The following is a 21,297-nucleotide window of genomic DNA, read 5'->3' on the forward strand; positions in this document are numbered from 1 at the left end:
AGCTCTTCCTTGAGAGAGTCCTCCCCCTTCCATGTGGTCTTGGTAGGACTGTCAATCATGTGCCCTGCTCCTTCCTGTCCCGCCTCCCCATGTGCACGTGACCCAAGCTGGTCAATCAGGGTTTTCTCAGAGATTTCATGCATCCATCACAGAGGGAGAGGATCATGCCTCCTTTTGGATCACAAACTTTAAATTTATGGGCTTATGTGCCTGAGTTTGTCTTTTCCAACACATGAAGTCTGTGTGCTATAGAAAGCCAAGATCCGAGGGAAACAGAGGGAAGAGATCGGTAGTAGGGAGTGTTCTGATCTCGCTTAAGCTCCTGTATCTGGCCATGCCTGAAGCTAGTGGGCTTTTAAATTTCCAAGAAGATGAGCCAATAAATGCTTATTTTTTATTTATTTATTTATTTTGCTTAAGCTAATTTGTTTATTGGCACTTGCATTTGAAGGAGTCCTGGAAAGTCAGGGCATAAATGGCTTATAAATAGGAAAAAATATATAAATGTGGTTGCATCCTATTTCCAGTTTAAAACTGGGGTAGATTGGGCGCCTGGGTGGCTCAGTTGGTTAAGCGACTGCCTTCGGCTCAGGTCATGGTCCCAGAGTCCTGGGATCGAGTCCCACATCTGGCTCCCGGCTCGGCGGGGAGCCTTCTTCTCCCTCTCACCCTCTCCCCTCTCATGCTGTTTCTCTCTCTCTCAAATAAAACTGGGGTAGATTGAAAAATGACCACAAATGCTTTGTACCTTCTGCCATCAAGCAGAATTGGACCTCCCCATTCCCTAAGTTGGGGCCGGTCCTGTATCTTGCTTTGACCAATAGAATATGGCAGAAGTGATGTACAGCAATCTCCAGGCAAGTTCTTAAAAGGCTATATGGCTTCTGTTCTGGCCCTCTGGGAAGCCTGGGGCCACTCTGCTGTGAAGCAGCCCCAGACGATAAACCATGTGCAGAGAGAGGCCTATCACTCCAGGCATGCTGGCTGAGGTCCCAGACATGGGAATGAGGCCATCTGAGACCACTGGCTGGGCTACGCCACTGATTGACTACAGTTGCATGAACGAAGCCAGGGGACACCAGCAGAAGAACATTCCAGGTCAACCTGTAGATTCTGGGAAGTAATAAATTCCTCGTTTTTGGGGTTTTTTTTGAGTAGGCTTCACACCCCACATGGGGCTTGAACTCATGGCCCTGAAATCAAGAGTCACATGCTCTACTGACTGAGCCAGCCAGGTGCCCAATAAATTGCCATTTTAAGCCACTAAGTTTTGGGATGGCTTGTGCACGGCGAGAGAGAACTAATAACCGCGTCTGAGCCTGGCTTCTCGCCTCACTGCAATACTTCTCCAAGGTTTGGTCCTGGGACACCTGCCACCTGAAGTCGCAGATTCCCACGCCCAGTCTGGACCCCACGTGGTTCTGCTCCTCACAGACTCAGAGAATTGCTGCAGGCTCAGGCCCCGGTCTTTAAGGAAAGGAAGATATCGCAGGACTGCTTCTTTTAGGATAATTTCAGGTTGTGTCTGTGTAGGGAGAAATCAACCTGGACCCTTCCCAGCATGGCTTGGATTCATCTGCTCTGGCTCCCATTCCCATTTCATTCCAAACCTCTCTGGTTCTTCAACAAACCTCTGTCTTCCCTCAGTCCTCAACTTCATTGCTCACTACTTCCTGCCAGGAAACGTGTCTTCCCCACCACTATGCCGCCACTCATGTTTGACCAAGCAGTTACTGTGTGGGACCCAGGAGCACCAGCTTGCAAATTAACCAGGCCTACCTTTGAATCCCAGCTTTGCCCCTCACTCTGTGCAACCTTGGGCCAGTTACTGAACCTCTCTGAGCTTCGGCTCCCTCCTCTGTAAAGTGAGGGTAGTTTAACATTTATTTTGAAGGTGGTGAAGATTACTGAGCTAATTGAATGTCAACGGCCCAGGAGACAGTCCAGCACACAGTAGGTGCTCAATACTTTGTGCTTGTAGATGTTGTTATTTGGGATAAAATGAGCAGTTACCAAACCTTTGGTTGAATGTCCCGGGAGTCAAAGGTGGTTTCTTGGAAGTAGTAAAAAAAAAGGCACTTCTAGACCACAGAGAACAAGAGACAATCCCTCTACAGTCTTTCTTGCTGCTGTAGAGCCCTCACCTTATCCTGCTGGGCTGGGTCCTGGTCCACGTAAATATCCCTGGAAGGTCCTGCCCCGGAAATTCCTTCGACCACTGACTGTTCCGACAGCTCCACAGCATTGGTCCACACTAACGCCAAGATCAACAGAGAGCACACAGGACATTGTGAGTGACCCTGAGGTCTAGAAGGATCTTTTTAGACCACCTTCTTAATTCTTTTCCTGCTGTTATTAAAAATGGTAAAGCGGTGTCTACATTCACGGCAAAGCGATGAAGAAGGCATTACAGAAGTATAAGAAAGGGAAAGAACAGCCTCCTCCCTCTTCTCCAGGGTTAGCTGCGCTGATTCGCTTTGCTGCACCCCTTTCTAGGCTTTTTGCTATTCCATGTAAGAGCTGGTGACCTTGGGCAGGTCATTAACTCTCTAAGCCTTGGTTATATAACTTACAATGTTACCGTCTCTGTTATAAAGGACACTTTGAGGATTAACTGAAGTAGTAGAGCAGGGGTTGGCAAACTATGGCACTAGGGACAAATCTGGCCTCCCAACTGTTTTTGTAAATAAAGTTTTATTGAAACACATCCACAGTCATTCATTTGCATATTGTCTATGGCTGCTTTCCAGCTACAAAGGCTGGGTTGAGTAGCTGTGATGGAGACGATATAGCCCACAGAGCCTAAAATATTTACAGAAAAAGCTTCTCTTTACAGAAGTTTCCTACCCCTGAGCACTATACTAACATTAAGCACGAAATGTTAGCGATTTTTATTGCAATTATATCTTAAAAAAACAAAAATGGATTTCTATTGCAGAGATTTTTCCCCAGCTTGCTTTTTCACTGACACTATATCAAAAACATCTTCCTATGTCAATATTTGTAGCTATGCTGTGGTGTTTTTTTTTTTTTCTATAACTAGAAGTTTGTACCTTTTAATCCCCTTCATTATTTATATTGTATTCTGTTTTTTTTAAGATTTTATTTTTATATTTTTTAAAGATTTTAGTTATTTATTTGAGAGAGCGAGAGTAAGAGAGAGTGAGCACAAACTGTGGGGGAGGCAGAGGGAGAGGGAGAAGCAGACTTCCCACTGATCAGGGAGCCCCATGGGAGGCTGGATCCCAGGACCCCGGAATTATGACCTCGAAGCAAAGGCAGATGCTCAACCGACTGAGCCACCCAGGTGCCCCAAGATTTTATTTTTAAGTAATCTCTGCACCCAGCGTAGGGCTCAAACCCATGACCCTGAGATCAAGAGTTGCAGGCTCCATTGACTGAGCCAGCCAGGCACCCCTATGCTGTATTTTTTTTAATGGTAGTGTTGCAGTCCATCATACAAATGTGCCAAACATATTTAACTTGGATCCACTTGATAGACATTCAGGATTTCCTGATTTTTTTTTCTTTTTTTTTTTTGCTTATTTCCCCACAGTATTACAAGGGATGTTCATGACTTTCAGGAGGCCTGGCATTGTTATGCTTGGAGGCCCCACTTTGTATCTCATCAAACACACCACGATTCACTCACATTAACACGGAATACATTTTTTTTGGGGGGGTGTACAAACTTTTGAAAAGATTTCTATATTTCTGTTTTTGAGATCATTTGGCTCTAAGTGGCATGTTTTAAATTTCCAACTGACTGATTTCTGGGCAATCATTGCACATTCTTGTCTTCTTGTGAAGTGAGAAATTGAACCAATTGTTTTCAAAGGCTATGAAACATTAATGAATGTTAACATTAACAATTAATGAAGTACACACCGTCACATTTGTGGACATTTACTCAATCATTGATTCTCTTTGATTCTGCATTTTTTATTTATGCATTTCAGAGCCAACGATTTTCTCCCCCAGGTCTCGACCGTGTTTGTGGACTCCAGAAGCACGAGTGGACATAGTCAAAGGCCTGTGGTGCCTGGCAAATGCGTGGCCTTGCGTGTTGGATGAGTGGCCTTGGACAAAATGTTTCCTGGGCACGTGGAAGGGAAGGGGCCTGGGCTCCCAACCACCCTCCCTGCATCTGCACCAGAACAGGCTGGGATAGGCCTCCTGGTGTAGCTGGACCTTGGGTCACATCCCCTCCCTGGCTAACATCTGCCATCACTTCCTTCTTTTTATAGGGTCTTTTTACAGGGTCTCAGGCCACGTTCCTCTGGGAGGGTACTCTTCAGCCACACTGCCCAACGTCTTGCACTCGTCCCACCCACCACCCACCCTTGCCACTCACTGTCCCTTCCACCTGGAATGCTGTTCCCTCCCCTCTGCACTTTGTGAAGGTCACTTGCCTTTCAGTGCTTGGCTTGAGTGTCACTCCCTCGGGGACACCTTCCTGATCCCTCAACTAAGTCAGGGCCTTATAGTTACGAGCCAATGGGTACTGGGCATCTCTGCTGCCGAGTGTTACCATGATTACCATTTTATAGCTGTTGTTCTGTGATCCTTTTGTTAATGTCAGTCTCCCCAAATGAATGGTAAGTTCTGTGAGATTGGGGATCATGTCTCAGTTTGTGCCCCTTAAAATGAATTGGCTAATCCCATCTGACAGATATGTAAACGGGCACAGAGAGAGTAAACCTCTGCCCAAGCTCACAGAGCTGGAAAGAGGCCAAGCCCTCACCTGTCTCCATTCTGGGATGCGCTCATGGACAGGGAAAGGTGCTCAGGAGTATTGTCGAAGCACAAAAAGCTCGGGGCCTGGCCCACTCTTGACCAATAACTCACGAAAGGCTTGTTGGCCACCAGTGCCTTCCATAAGTCAATGCTGGGGCTCACAACATCCGCTGTGAGGCAGCTGCTGTTACAGCCATTTTGAGAAGCCCAGGTGCAGAGAGATGGAGGCCACGTGTCTGGTATGGGGCAGTCAGGTCTGACCCAGTCAGTTTGGCTCCGGAACCGGCGCACACACCCGCACGTAGGAGGTCCTCCCCGGTGGTGAACATGTGAATGAGGCCGTGAGTGAGGAATTTAGGAGCTGGTTCGCCATGACAAACCCGTCAACGAGGAGCAGTTTCGCATGGACCGTGTCCCATGGAGTGTCTCCCTTCCTATTGATCGCCAAGGACTGGATTTGGGATTCACTTGATGGAGTTTCAGCCGCTGCCTGATGAAACTGGTCAAGTGACCAACTGTCCTGGTTTGCCAGGCACTGCGGGGCTTCCTGGGAGGGGAGACTTTCCGTACCAAAGCTGACGAAGACCCAGGCAAACCAGGACCAGTTGGTCTTCCTAGAAATAGTCGAGAAAAGAAAGCTCCCTACTTACCCACCTACACACCCACTTGGTTTCCTGTGTCCATGCTGGAGGCCAACAGCGCTATGGACAGAAAAGGCTTAGGGAAGAAGTCCTGCTGGGTGCGCTGGCCTCAAATCTCAGACACAGGTGTGCTCACACCACCCCTGAGCATGGGCCTCCCATGTTCTGTCAGTATTCTGTGCGTGGGGAGCAGGCCTGGGGCCCAAAGCACCAAGATGGCGACTCCCTCTCTCTGTGGAATGCTCTTCCTGCTTCCTCCCCAGGAATTCTGGAAGGTGGCTGCCCCTAAGTGTGGGGGGAAGGGCAAGTGCGAAACAGGGTAAGGGGCAACAGAAGGGCTTCTTGGGGAATGTCACTGAGCAGCGCTGTCTTATAGAAAACTGATGGGAGCTACATAAGAGAATTTAAACTCCTCTAGCACTAGTCACATTAAAAAGGTAAAAAGATGAAACTGATTCTGAAATGTATTTTATTTAACCCAGTACGTTAAAACATCACATTTCCACACGTAATCAAGACCAAAAACGATGGAGGTGTTTTACATTCTTTTTCTTTTGGGCACCAAGTCTTTGAAATCCAGGGTTCCTTTTACATGTCTAACGCCCCTCGATTTGTAAGTTGCATTTTCAACAGGAAGACTTGATCTGTGTTTGGGCTTCACCATAACTTACTGTTGGGAAGAAGCAGATTTGCATACTCAAGACATTCTGGGCATACTTTAAACCTTCCAATAACTGAATCAGGTATCGGTTTTGAAATTTAAATTAATGCAAATTAAACATTTTGTTCCTCTGTCCCATTAGCCACCTTAGCTCAGTCCCTGTGTGGCTGGTGGCTACCCCATCAGAAAGCACATGCCGGGCAGCATTACATGGACAGGCCACAGTCCAGAGACAGCTCTGACACCTGAGGCTTTCCTAATTAGCAAACTGAAGACCAGAGATGGGTTTTTATTGGTAAAATTGATGGCCCGTGACCTTGTATGCTCTATGTTAGAAACAGGCTCCCAATGGTCAAACGGAGGAAGGAACTGCCTGAGGGTCAGCCAAAGTACTGGGGAGCCCCTCCCGTGTGCTCCCCAGGAGGGACCTGTGTCCAGATGATCTTTGCCATCTGATGCCATCTCTGGGAGTAACTCCAGATGCCCTTGTGCCCTTGTCCTGGCTGTCTTGAGTGAGCCTTTTCTACCAGGTGACAGCTGGAGCCCTTAAAGGACAGAGAGCCTGGACTTGATAAAACCTACAGGGCAGGCTGAATGAGGCTTGGGACCCCTTTGCTATATTGTTTACTGGAAGTCTGCATGGGAGTAGAATTTATCTGAGACTTGCTTTCCTTATACCCAGGCAGGGAGGTGCTGGAGCAATTTCCCCCACCGGCCCCAAATGTCTTTACTGGCTCCTGTTACATTTCAAAGAGAACCCAAGGGGCCATGTGTGACCAAACTGGCTTAACTCAGTTCAAGACAAACCCTCTAGCTGCTGGATCATTTGGAGGTCCCAGTGGGGAGAACCCCGAGGGAGGGATGGGATGGCTGGGGCAGTGGGATGGCAGGAGTGGGAGATAGAGGTGCTTTAAGAAGTTTCAAGGTACAACTATTTGCCAAATGGGAGAGAAGTTGCTTCAATATTTTTTTTTTTAAGATTTTATTTATTTATATGAGAGAGAGAGAGAGAGCACAGGAGGGGGGAGCGGGAGAGGGAGAAGCAGACTCCCTGCTGAGCAGGGAGCCCGATGCGGGACTCGATCCCGGGACTCCAGGATCATGACCTGAGCCGAAGGCAGTCGCTTAACCAACTGAGCCACCCAGGCGCCCATTGCTTCAATATTTTAACAACTGTCTGGCTCTCCCGGAACTTATCAGATAATTATCAGTTCTCACCAGGGACAGCATGTGTGTTCCTGCATTGTGTCTTTAGGATTTGGACTGCATGCCTTTCATTGTGTGGTGGCCGGCCTCCAAGATGGCACCAATGGTTCTTATCTCCTGCTATCCACACCCTTGGATTGTCCTCTCCAACAGTGGATGGACTTTGCAATGGTCAGCTCAGCGGCCATGATGAAATACCATAGACTGGGCAGCTTCAGCAATGGAATGATATTCCTTACAGCCTGGAGGCTGGTAGTCCAAGGTCAAGATGCCATCAGGGTTGGTTTCTCCTGAGGCCTCTCTTCGTGGCTTGTAGATGGCTACTTTCTTTCTGTGTCTTCACATGGCCTTTCCTCCATGTGTAGGTATCCCTGGTCAGTGTGTCTGTCTTATTTCTCTTTCTCTTCTTATAAGGATCCCTGTGATGTGGTGGCAGGAAGTCTTATAACACATTGCCTGTGGTGATGGGGAAAGTAGAAAATGTTCCTAATGAACTGGGTGATGGAGCCCAGGCAGAGTGCCACCTGACTCCTTTCTGGCACTTACTGTGAATGTGGGAGGGGACAGAGGCCAACGGAGGGACTGTTGAACCACAAGGACCTGGGACTCAATTGGGCTTGAAGATTCCCTGCCTCTCCACGTGGCAAAAGAAATGCAAGACATAGGTTCTGGGCAAAGGTCAAATCCAGGGCACTCTCAGGAAAACATGCTCCGAAGATGAAGCTGAGTGTAAGACTGTAATATCCTTTGTCAAGAATGCAGAACAATCTGAGCCAGTGTCTCAGAGAATGATCTGGGCAAAGCATAGGGCTTCTAAGAAGTGCTGTCCCTCCCACTCTTGGCAGAAGCCCAGGGCAGAGGAGTGCTTATGTCAAAGGAATATGTGGGCATGGCTTTTGCCTAGTTGGGTGAACCCCAATAAGGGACACTACCGATGTGGATTGAGGGAGGCAGAGACCCAAAAAAGCAAAAGAAGCCAATGAACCCCACACGTCTATAGGCAGGTAGCTGACTATAAAACTATACAGTTGCAAACATGTGATGTCCTTCATGGAAAAGGTAGGAGGACTCAGAGGGCCGATCCAAGGAACCAGAGGGCAGAGGCGAGCGCCATGGAGGGTCATTTCTGGGCAAGAATAGGTCTAAGTCCTAATCAGGGAACTTCCAACATTTTCCTGGCTGGATTTCAGAATGCTTTGGGCCAAGCACTCCTGTGTGTTTGTTTTTCCCTTTTGAACAGAAGGCGTGTCCACAGCAGTATGCTATGTGTGTCCCACCAGTGTATGTTGGGTGTGTGAGGGACAGACGACCCGTCTCTTTAGTTCAAAGGTCTTCAGATTGCTGGAAATGGTACTTGAGAAGCTGAACTTAAGGAACTACACCTAGTGAGCCTCATCTGCTCCTGGACTTGATTTAGATGATGAGATTCTGGAATTTAGGCTGATGCTGGAATGGGGTCAGACTTTGGGGGAACTTGGGAGAGGGTGAGGGAGTGGTACAAGTGAGGTGGGGTGAATCCTTGAGGATCAAAGGGCAGACTGTGGTAGCCAGCCTCTAAGATAGGGCTGCCAATAACACTTGCCTCCTGGTATTCAGGCCCATGGGCTGTCTTCTCCCAACCTGGATGGAGCTGACTTGGGTAATGACAGAGTAGCTTTGGAGGCTTGCCCTAAGAGATGTTGTAGTTTCCATCTTGCTTTCTTGGATCACTTGCTCAGGAAGAGCCATCTGCTATTCCATGAGGATTCTCCAGCAACTGTCTGGATAGGTCCCTATTGTGAGGACGTGGGGCCTTCTGCCAACAGCTACGTGAGTGCGCCATCTTGGAAGCAGATTCTCCAGCCCCCGTCAAGCCTTCAGAAGACTGCAGTCCTGGCCAACAGCTTACCTGCAACTTATAAGTGACCCTGAGCCACCCTGCTAAGCTGCTCCCAAATTCCTGACCCACAGAAACTGTATCAGATAATACATGTTTGGGGTTTTGTGTGTGTGTGTGTGTGTGTGTTTGCTTTAGGCTACTAAATTTTGAGAGAATTTGTCATGCAGCAATTGATAACTTATATATGTTGCAGTTAATTTTACATCAAAAAGACAAAAACTGTTGAACTCTGGTTACTGTTACATATATTAACATATTAAGGGGGAAGACTATAGATATGTGCAATTTATTTTGAAACATACCAAAAAATAAGATGGGTTAACAAATGGGTAGAAGGATGGTTAGACAGATATGCAATAGAGTATAGCAAGATGGTTTTTTTTTAAAGATTTTATTTATTTATTTGACAGAGAGAGAGACAGCCTAAGAGGGAACACAAGCAGGGGGAGCAGGAGAGGGAGAAGCAGGCTCCCCGCCCAGCAGGGAGCCCGATGTGGGGCTCGATCCCAGGACCCTGGGATCATGACCTGAGCCGAAGGCAGACGCTTAACGACTGAGCCACCCAGGCGCCCCGAATATAGCAAAATGTTAATGATGCAATTAGGTAGGATGTTCTCTGTCAAATTCTTTCTACTTTGCTGTATGTTTGAAAACTTTCATACTTATAAAATATAGGGGGGAAATGGCTGAGTAATTTCATTTGCTGTTGATGGCACGTAAGGGTTCCTCTGATGATGAAGATGAAGGTGAAGATGATATAACTGCATTTCATTTACTCCTCTGTTTGTATATTTCACAACAATAACTATTATTTGAATGGCTGAGGGAGGTGATTAGGTGAACGGTCCCGAGTGACACCCGTGGAGGATGCGAAGCCACAGAGACACCTGGGGACTCCAAGGGGTCTGGGGCTGGGATGCAGAGGGCAGAGAACGGGATCTTCACATCACAGGCATGGAGGAAACCGGAATCATGCCAGGGACTAAATCAAACCCGCTGGTGAGGCCAAGAGGACAGTGACAGGCAGGAAGTCCCCTCCTCAGATGCCATGAGACCTTCTGGGAAAGGGGTTGAGGAAAGGAAACCGGGAAGGCTGGCCCCCAGAGGGACCAGGCTGTGAGTGACAGCGACAGTGACTGAGATAACCAGCCTTAAATTTGACTGAAGGGCTCCTGGGTGGCTCAGTCGTTAAGCGTCTGCCTTCGGCTCAGGTCATGGTCCCAGGGTCCTGGGATCGATCCCCGCATCTGGTTCCCTGCTCAGCAGGAAGCCCGCTTCTCCCTCTCCCACTCCCCCTGCTTGTGTTCCCTCTCTCGCTGTGTCTCTCTCTGTCAAATAAATAAATAAAAAATCTTTAAAAAAAAATTTGACTGAAAAATGTTAGATTGGACTAGATTGAATATGTCACATCTAGGAGGTAATTTTCCTCAATAAGCCTCAGCTCCTCTCACCTGTAAAATGATAATAAAATATTTAAAAACCTCCTAAGGCTGTTGTGGCCAAGGGGGATTTCAGGTGCCAATATTTCTGCACATGTGAGTCAAAGCTGTGAGTTTACAGTCCTGCTACACATTCATATATAAGCACACACACACACACACACACATTGACACACACCCACATCCACACACTCGCCACAGGGACACTGACGGGTGCCAATGTGCAGAGCACGAAGTCTGAAGGGATATGCCCCAAAAAGTCAACAGGGGATATTGGGTGATGAGGGTGACAAATGGTCTTTAACTATTTTCTTACTTTCTCTTTATCCCTGATTTTTTTTTTTTTTAAGTAGGCTCCACCCTGGGCTTTTGCCAACGTGCGGCTTGAACCCATCACCCTGAGATCAAGACCTGAGCTGAGATCGAGAGTCGGACGCTCAACTGACGGAACCATCCAGGCACCTCTAACCCCGATTTTCTCACAATTAAATGTGTTCTACTTTTGGAATTGGAGAAAATAAGCAAAAATCAAGACCCACCCTTGTGGCTCTAAGCCCATCCCCAAAGCCACCAGGGGAAGCGCGCATGAATACCTTGCTTGATGATGGGAGGCCTGTGAGTGCTATCCACCACAAAGGAGAACATCTTCCCACCAGCACTCACAGGCCGCTTGTGGGAGGCAGGCGGGACCATGGTGGGTCTGGGAAACCCCTGGGACCAGCTCCTCTGCACTGGTGGTGTCCGGATGCCTGGGTGGAAGGGCATCTGTGGTGGTGAGGGTGACTGTTTCGACTGCTGTGTGGCTCGAGGTGGCTGTGGTCTTGGCCAAGGTGCCGAACCACTCATCCATGGGAAGGAGACCTGCAGGGGCAGACAAGAGGGTCAGAGGAGGTTCCAATCTGCTGGGGGGTGGTCTCCACTCTTGTCCCAGCCCTATAATTGCTGCCCTGGGGCTCACCTTATAAGTCTCTTCCCCCAGGAAGCCCTCCCAGACTCTCCCCAAGTTTGCACATTGCACACTATCACACCACCATTAATTGGGGGCAGCCTTCATGCCAGGCATCCTGGCAAGAGGTTCACGTGCACTGCCCTATTTAATACACCCAACACTCTTCTGTCGTGAGACTGGGGCTGAGCAAGACCTTGTGACTTTCCAAGATCACAGATTTGCCGGTGAGCCTCTGAGCTGGTAGAATGTCACCTCTAAGAGAAGAGGGCTTTTTGTCTATCTTGCTCACCCCTGTATCCTCAGCACCTAGAATAAGTGCCTGGCACATACAGAGCAGGCCCTCGAATACTGGGTGAAAGAATGAGGGAACAGATCACTGAGATTCACACCCAGCTTTCTAGGACCCCCAGCCCGCTTTCTTTCCATCCATACTGCCCATCTCTTGGGCACTTCTACGCCATCTGTCCTCCGAAGCCGAGAGCTCTGGGATGACAGGAATCCCAACTGTCTCATTAACCTTTGATCCTCAATGTCTACCACACCTGATTCTTGGGAGATGCTCCGTAAATATCTACCAAGGGAATGTTTCAGCATCTGACCCGTGGAAGATGTCTGCAGCCACTGTCATTGGGAAGCAAGCCCAACTCCATCTAACCTCGGCCAGGCACATAGAGGGGCTGACACCTGGCTTGTGCCTGGGTTTAATGCCTCCGTGGTGGCTTCTCCCTGTGTCTAGGGGTTAAACAATGACACCGGGGCGGGCTGTCATTTATTGCTCTTTCCTTATCCATTCCTCACAATAGCCCTTCAGGTATCCTGATTCCTACTTTACAAACTGAGGCTTGGTGAGGTTAAGGAATTTACTCAGGCTCAGGTCGTGGTGGGGAGGGAACTGGGATGGAGGTCTGATGACCCCTGTTTCTGTTTCTGTCTCTCAACCCTCACTCCCTTCTCTTGGCAGAAAAAACACACTAAGTTCAAATGTTTGTCAGGACCTATGTAGGGCCACACATCTATTCCCCTTGGCTCACATTTCTCCTTCTGTAGACTGGAGAGAATATGAGTTCAGAGGCACACAGAGAGAAACAGACACTTCCAAAATATGAGCACCAGCTTGCAGAGCTTCAGTTGGATTTTATTCAAGAGGAAGGCTCTCCCGCTCACTCAGTCTCCTGAACCAAGCTTTTGGTCCAGTCTTTCCCCAGCAAGTCAAGGATCCTGTGCGTTCCCTCTGAAGACTCTTTCTTGGAGCCGATGAGAACAGTGTTCGGGGGAAATCAAGCTCCAAGCTCCAACTGCCTGGAGACATCTGGCCCAGGATACCTAATGTTACTGGCCCACTTTACATCTGCTTCAGGAATAGACTTGGCAGGGTGCTGGGAATCTGTTACCCTCTGCACAGTTTCGAATTTCTCTCCACTGTCAACACCTTAGTCTCTCCATCTGTGCCTTCCTCCTGTCTTCACTCTCCGCGGCCGAGGTGCCCTGCCCCTGCCCTGACTTCTCCATCCACTCTGTCCCTTCCCTTCCCCTCCTCTTGCCTCAGTCACTCCTATAACTTTTCCCGTCAGTTTAATAAATGTTTATTGAACAAATGGGCCCAAGGTGACAAAAGGTAAATTCTAATGTGGTTTACCCCCAGCCTGCTGGTGAGCAAATCTAGAGGTTACTGGCAGGGGTGGAGGAACTCCCTCTCGCGCTGGGGTCCTCAGGTAACCTGCTCACCGCTAACCAACTGCAAGGATGCTAGCAGGAGTGAACACACCGGGGGTCTCCAGTGCTCCACTTCCCTAGCGCTCAGGCCAGAACCCACTCGGGTCCTTTGGGAGATTCCCGGGGAATCCCCCACCCAATAGCCGAGCTCCTTCTTGTGGGTGGGGCTACACACTCAGCCAATCACATCCCCTGGGCATCGTGATTGGTCCAGTAGTGGGGCATGTGATCCAATCAGAGGACCCGTGGGACCCGCGGCTGGACACCAGGATCTGGAAAGACCTCCCAGACTCGAGAATGTAGCCCCCGCGGATGATGGAGTGGGGCCCAGGCACCGAGAGATGGAAGCTATTGCTGTTTTAATTTGGTAAATCACACATAACATAAAATTTGCCATCTTAACCATTTTTAAGTGCAGGGTTCAGGAGTGTTAAGGACACTCACATTGCTGGGAGACAGATCTTCAGAAAGTTTCCATCTTGCAAAACTGAAACGCTGTCCCCATGAAATAACACCTCCCCTTTCCCCTCCCCCCAGCCCCTGGCACCCAGCATTCCACTTTCTGTCTCTATGAATTTGACTCTCTAGGTACCTCAGGTAAGTGGAATCACACAGCATTTGTCTTTTGGTGACTGGCTTATTTCACTGAGCAGCGGGTCCTCAAGGTTCATCCACATTGTAGCAGGTGTCAGAATTCCCTTCCTTTTTGTATACGTCACATTTTGTTTATCCATTCAGTGTCAGAGGGCACTTGGGTTGTTTCCACTCTGACTATTGTGACCATGCTGCTATGAACGTGGACGTGCACGCGGGGAAGCTCACTTTGAGCCCTGGCTTGGGTGCCCTGAGCTGCTTAGCCCCATGAGGCCAGCTAGAACAGCACAGAGCCCTAACCATAGGGTGTCTAAATGGGGAGGAGCCAGGGACTCCCGAATGCAGCAAAGCCTCCAATCGGCTTTTTGGCTTCAAAAATAAAACTATAAAGCTTTTCATTTTCTTTCTCAAGCTTGTTGATTGTGGATAGCTTTAGTTGGAAGGTTAAAGTTGATTTTTTCTGGTTTGCCTGCTTGCTCTATAATAGGCAAGGTCAAGGTTTTCTCAGAAATTGCTGCCGGTAACTATAAGGAAATAGGCAGGGGTAAAGCAAACACAAAAAGACTCACATTAAAAAGCTGGTTCTGGGCTGTGCTCACATTAGAATGTACACAGAGGTTGGGGTCAAGGTCAGTTATCAACAAGTCTGCTTTTAGAAACTTTAGTTTAAAAATACATGCTAATGCCTTTTCTTGTTCTTTTTTTCCCCCCATTCTCTGACCCTATGGCATGTTGCATGTTTTTTTGTTTTGTTTTTGAGGGAGCATATGTGATGTTCACACTCTCTCTAAAATAGCAGGTTGTCAACCACCTGGATTAACCATGACACAGCCACTGCTGAATTTATATCAGCTTGAACAAACACCTGGAAATGATTTACTCAAGAAAACATAATCCATTTTTTTCAGATTATCTACTTGTTCTTTGTGTTATCTTTCCAGTATGTGCTTTTAGCCCTGTGCAGGCTGAATGGGACACTCTAAAGTAATCAAGGTATTTTGGATACAGGGTGCCTACAGGACACACGCATTCTGCCAGGAAGCCCTGGAAGCTGGGTAGAAAGTGAAGTATACCTTGCCCTTGGAGAGCCTGTCACAAGCTCTGTTGTTTGTAATTGCCGATACTTCTATGACTATGAGCCACCATGTCGAGAAGGCACACATGTGCCGGAGACTGTGTTGTGCACTGAACATATGTGTTCTCATCTGTTGCCAGGATAATCTCGGAGGTGGGGAGGCATTTTTACCCCCATGTTGTGGATTAAGAAACTGAAGCTCAGAGAGGTTAAGTGACTTGCCCAAGGTCCCACAGCCAGGAAGAAGTGATGCTTCTTGACTCTAACACCGTGCTCTCAGAGCTTTGAGGTTATTCAAAGTCATGATTTTATACCTGCTTTCTATACCCACGAAAGGGTCTTAAACGATTGATTAGTGAGGAATAGGAGATTTTCTGAGTTATAAGAAAGAAAATAAGAAAGAAACAGTGTGAAGGACCACAAGATGTTGCACGGAAACAGGATTTTCTAGGAACACTGACAACTCTTTTATGGAAGTGTTATTCATATGGCACACGCTGGATGTTACTCAGAGGACACCAACCTCCACCCGAGCAGGACGGGGGCATGTCCTCTGTACCAGGGGTGTGCTGGGGCCAGCCGCTACCAGCTCGTGAGAGCCAGTTACTAAATGCCCAGGAGTTTCTTTTTTTTTTTTTAAAGGATTTATTTATTTGACAGAGAGAGACACAGCGAGAGAGGGAACACAAGCAGGGGGAGTGGGAGAGGGAGAAGCAGGCTTCCCGCCGAGCAGGGAGCCCGATGTGGGGCTCGATCCCAGGACCCTGGGATCATGACCTGAGCCGAAGGCAGACACTTAATGACTGAGCCACCCAGGTGCCCTGCCCAGGAGTTTCTTGAGCTGGTTGAGAGACACAGCCATTAATAAAAATCAAATTACATAAACATACAATTAAATGATATTAGAAACAAAGGTAACAGATAGTTAGAACTCACCCTTCCTGATTATTTTACTATATTTTATTATTATTCATGCTCTTGAGGTTATTTAACTCTACATATGTGTGCGTTACCGCTCGTCTCTCTGCATCTCTGTATTCAGTGAGGTCTCACTGGTCGCTTGACATTGGCCTTGATGGAAGTATGTATACCACAGAAATCAGGACATACTGTAAATCAGAGCTTGATCTTTTTGGTTTTGCTGATCGTCTACACTTAAGGAGGTTCTGGCGAAAATGTTAACAATGTAAATTATATAAAAGCATGTTATGTCTAGAGCCATTAAATTATGAGTAGCATGTAAAATCGGCGAAATAGTTCTCGAGGAAGTATTCAGAAACTATTATCTGGTACAGCAAAGAGGCCACTGATAAACACGTGAAGTTCCAACATACATCTTCCTTGTTTACTTGTGGATGCAAACAAAGATATCCACCCACGTTCAGGTTGGGAACCCACTCTCTCGTCAGTCATGAAGGTAAGTTGGCTGTGGGTGTGAGCATTCAGCCCGTCAGGGAAAGCGCTCTGTGAGAGTCGATTGGCTATATGCAACTTACGATAAAGAGCAGTGTATATTTTATTATTATTTGTAGAGAATGTGTTACACATTCTCTCCATCAGTAAGGCTTACACTCTGTGTGCATGCTTTACTTTTTCCAGAGAGCTGGTTGGTAAACATTTTCAAGCGGAGCATGGCTGTGCCCAGCACCCCGAACCGTGCCTGGGACGTGCTGCGGGCGTCAGCTGGCTGAACTGAATGGGACAACTGGCAAACAGAGCACAAGTCAAGAGGCCTTTGGCTGATTCTGGAGGTGGGGTGGGGAAAATACACCACAAGCCTGGCTCATCTTATACTAGCAGAAAGTAAGGAGGTCCTCCAAAGCCAAGGGTGGGGACCTGTCAAGGGACATGGCAACCAACCTCAAAGAGCTCCCAGTGGCCAAGGCTGGAGTTATTTGAGCGGCAAGACAGAAAACGTAGTATTGGATCATAACCCAAAGTATACACGGAATATACACAAGTTCATACTGATATAAATACATGATTCAGGAAATACATAAACAGGGAAGGAGAGACAATCTTCCTTACAGAAGAATTTAGCATATGTAGATAGGCCCCCCTCCAGGAGGTGGAGCTTGATTCCCACTGTCTGCTCCTTCCTCCCCTCTCCTTTGGGGTGGGCTATACACATGACCTGCTTCCAAAGACTAGAGTACGAAAGGGGAAAAGTAGTAACTTTCTAGTGGAGAAACCTGGCAAAGACCAGCTTAGCCAAGGGAAGACATTAACATCCCCAGGGATGTCATGTGGATATTGGGTACCCCCTGATATGTGACAAGGACACTTCACCTTTGTGGCATGTTTTCTGAAAACCATAACCCCAATCTAATAAGAGAAGAGGATCAGGCAAATCAGATATGACCACAATGCAATCCAATCAGGTATCCTGGAGAATGACCCCTGGTCAGTATTCCTCAAGACTATTGAGGTCACGAAAGACAGACCAAGAAATTGTCCCAGACCAGAGGAGGTTAAGAAGACATAGTGATGAAAGGCAGCATGGTGCCCTGTGTTAGGTCATGGAGCCTGAAGTTCAGTTAATAATCGTGGGCCAATGTTGGTGTCTTGGTTTGGAAAACTCTACTATGGTAATGTAAAATGCTTAAAATGGGGGAAATGGAGGGAGAGGTATACAAGAACTCTCTGTACTATCATTACAACTTTTATGTAAATCTAGAAATTATTCCAAAATGAAAATGTTATTTCCTTGGCTGGGGGCGGGGGGCGGGGAAGAAAGGCTTTGAGTTACCAGGAGAAAACCCTACAAAATCCTTATGCAACTACTAATGTAGCTTACTCATGGGAGAGTTCTCTGGGACTGCTTCCAGCCCCAGAAGTTTACAAAATAAAGTTTACTAAACTTTACTCTTGTAGCTACACAACTGTAATGACTGGAAGGGGTGAAGGTGGAACACAGTCACACTGACCACAGCAAGGAGGCTCAACTGGATAGACTAGAAAACACAGCGGTTAGCGCCAACAGCCAGCAGGGGGCACTCTTTGGCACAAGGGCCAACAGCCTTCCCTACCTCAGCCGCTCCTGGGATGTTGCACTAACTCCAAGTGGGGTAAAAATTCTAAGTCCCCTAGAAAAGGAGAAATTGTGCCCAAGACTTTCAGTGTGAGAAATCGGGATTATGCATTTGGAACAGGGACGGGACAGGTTGTATATAATTTCTGGAGCTTCAGAAAGGCGGTCTGTTTGAGGGGTTCATAAGAATCATTCATTTGGATTTTTACCAGCTGGGTTAAAAAGGAGATCTGGCCCATTGAATTTCTCTGTAAGTCTTCTAGCCTAGAGTTTTCCCTTTCTTTTCTTTTTTTCTTTTTTTTTTTTTTTAAGATTTTATTTATTTATTTGAGAGAGAGAGGGAAAGCAGGGGAGGGGGAGAAGCAGAGGGACAAGCAGACTCCCCACTGAGCAGGGAGCCTGACATGAGGCTCAATCCAGGACCCTGAGATCATGACCTGAGCTGAAGGCAGATGCTTAACCGACTGAGCCACCCAGGCACCTCCAGTTTTCCCTTTCATGTTCTAACTAGCTTCCTGGTCAGTCCACAAAATGGGAAATAGAGTCTAATGAGAAAAGACCCAGATTTTTGCAAATAGCCTCTTCTACCCCTAGATGAGGTCTATTTCAGGTCAGTCTTGCCAGATTGAGACTGAAGGGGTCAAAGAATGATTGATTTCCCACTAAGTTAAGAAAAGAGAAGCAGCAAGGTGGTTCTAGTGTGATCATAGAGTGTGAGCTTCCAGAGGACACTGTAAGCAGCCACGGTCGGTCCCTTGTTTCCTGGGCTGGGTTGTTTTGCCTGGATGCTAAGGCTTCACCTGCGCATTTCTCTCTGCATCCCCGCCCTGCCCTCCGATGTCATCTGGGTGGCCTGTAGACATCTGATGACAACACAGACCTCAAGAGTCCTTTTGTGTGAGTTTTTGCTGAGGACACCTCCTGAGGCATGTGCTGCCCAGGCCCTACAAGCCACTGGCCTCAGAAAATCTCCTCTGACAAGAAACACCTGGCCTCAGGGCACCTCATCACATCAGCAGGTCCCACACCTACGAGATCAGGTTGGGGATGACAAAGCTTGCCTAGCAAGAGGTTTGTTCTGAAAAGCTCTCTGGTCCATTTGGTCACAGGTCCCTCAAGCCTGGGGACAGGCAAAGCCACATCTTCTCAAGAATGGAATCTATGCAAAGGTGCCATGAAGATGGAAGTGCCACCCTTCTCCAGGATGGACCAATAAGCCCCCAACTCCATGAGCTTCTCATCACACCCATTCACCAGAGGAGAGGAATGAGCTACTCCGCTTCTTTGGGGATTGGCTTGGGGCTTTTCCAATGGAAAAGTGGATTGTTTCTCATTTTCTTCCCTCTTCCCCCAAATTCCTACTCTCAATCCTATAGGAAGGTTCGGTTGAGGCAGGGGTAATGCTTCCTGATGTCACGGACATCTGGAGTTTCTTTGTTTGTTTTGCCTACCCTGCATCCATTTCTCCATCTTCTGGATGTGCACCTTAATTTTTGTGGAGCAGACAGCCTGCCCCCCCCACTTTTGGTCCATGTAATTCTGGTGGGGCTGATCCCTTCTGCTCCAGGGGAGAGACCATGACCCAGGCCTGGCAATCAGAGCATTCCTTGTCCCTGGCCTCAGTGATTGGTTCAGGGATAGGCATGTGGTCCAAGTCAAGCTAATTAAGAAATTTCTACTTTTCTTGGAACTGCTAAATTTAGAGGGTGCTGGGGATGCTGGCCACCACCTCACTACAGGTAAGGCAAGGGACTGCCTGAGATTGTGAAGCTAGATGAAAAAGAGATTCCTGACCATTGTTTGGGCACCTGGATCCAGCTGGGCCTGAAGCTGGTACTTTTGGCCTTTTCAGTTACATGAGCTCCTCCCGCCCACCCCCCGCCCCATGCCTTAGGCTGTTTGAGTTGGGTTTCTGACACTTGCAAACAATAAAATTTCCTGGAAAATATGCTTATTGAGACTTTAGCACAAGCATCAGGATGTAGTCAGAATGAGAGGTGTTATGCAGGTTATGATATACTCAAATACAACCCACCAGACTGTAAACAGGCACCACATTTATTTTTAAACTTGTAAAAATAAAGCAGTGGCCCAGAGAAGAAGTGATTTAAGACCAAGGAACCAACCATAAGACCAGTAGTGAAACATCACATAGAGAAACGTTGAAAAATAAACAGTTCTCTAGCTACAGCGGACTTCAGACTACAAATCCCAAATATCTTTTCAAAAGTTATACCAGGAACAACATTCCAAGTTTTAAAAGAAAACTTTCCAATGGAAGAAACAGTAAAATGTATAATATGCATCTGTTGTATATATTATATATTAACGTCTAGGATATCTATCAGATATGTCTTAATGTGATTATATTACGACATGTGCAAATGCATATATATAATGTATCTACATATTTAGAACCACATATTTCCAGCTTTTTCAAAAAAGATGTGGTGAAAAGACTGTTCAAATCTATTTTTTTAGCTTGCCTATTTTTTTTCTTATTCCTCAGTTAACCAAGTAAAAGCAATTGAGCAGCAGTTTCTGGAACACAGGCGGGCTCGGGCTGGGCTAGCTCCTTCTCCCTGTCCTCATCTCCATTTTCAGCTCTTCTTTCAGAAAACTAAGGAAAAGAGGAGAGTCGGTGGAGCATGGGGTTATAAACAGAGGCTGGTCAATGTTTCCCGTAGAGCCAGGCAGTAGATGTTTCCAGCTTTGTGTGCCGCATGCTCTGCCCAGCTAATTCTGCCGCCGTAGCGGGACAGCAGACTTAGCTACGCCGACGTGAACAGGATGGCTGGTTTCCCATAAAACTTTATTTACAGAAACAGGTGATGGCCTGGATTTGGCCTGTGGGCTGTAGGTTGCCAACCTCTGGTTAGGAGCGTGGGATTCAGCATTGCACAGAATCAGGTGCTGCTCCCTCTTTGTCCCTGACCATCTGTGTGACCCTGACGAATGTGTTCGTTTTGTGCCTCATCTGAAATATCAGGATGGTAACAGCTACTTCTTAGTTGGTGAGAAGTGAACGAGATAGCGCATGTACCACGCTTAAAGTACTTCCTGGTACGTGGTATGTGAACACTGAACAGTAGCCATCAGACATTATCATCAGCAGCAAAGAGGAAAAAGAAAGGGTGTGGCTGGATTTGCCCAGGAGCTGCAGCAATATCCGGGTAAAAAGTTAGTGGAGGCAAATAAGGAAGCCAATAAGTGCAATTGCATTTTCTTCTGCTATTGGTGGCTTTCGTTTTTACTGCCATGATACATCTTCCCCATCAGCAGGTGCAATTGCAGGCTGGCCTGGGGCCCCCAGGACGTGCCTTGACCGCCCTGCAGTGAAGGACCTGCCTGAGCTCTCGCAGCACCATGGGG

The 21,297-nt window shown here is 47.4% G+C and overlaps 1 protein-coding gene across 1 annotated transcript in view; it reads right to left on the bottom strand.

Annotated features, from left to right (window-relative positions):
- FHAD1 (forkhead associated phosphopeptide binding domain 1) overlaps positions 1-21,297 on the bottom strand; it is a 122,202-nt gene that overhangs the window by 76,812 nt on the left and 24,093 nt on the right. Inside the window, 2 exon segments of the mRNA XM_035019737.1 lie at positions 2,145-2,254; positions 11,157-11,424. Of these exon segments, the coding sequence (XP_034875628.1) occupies positions 2,145-2,254; positions 11,157-11,424 (378 nt within the window).

The sequence above is a fragment of the Mirounga leonina genome, unplaced genomic scaffold (genome assembly GCF_011800145.1).
Source record: "Mirounga leonina isolate KUSES-001 unplaced genomic scaffold, KU_Mleo_1.0 Mir_173, whole genome shotgun sequence".
Lineage (NCBI taxonomy): Eukaryota > Metazoa > Chordata > Mammalia > Carnivora > Phocidae > Mirounga > Mirounga leonina.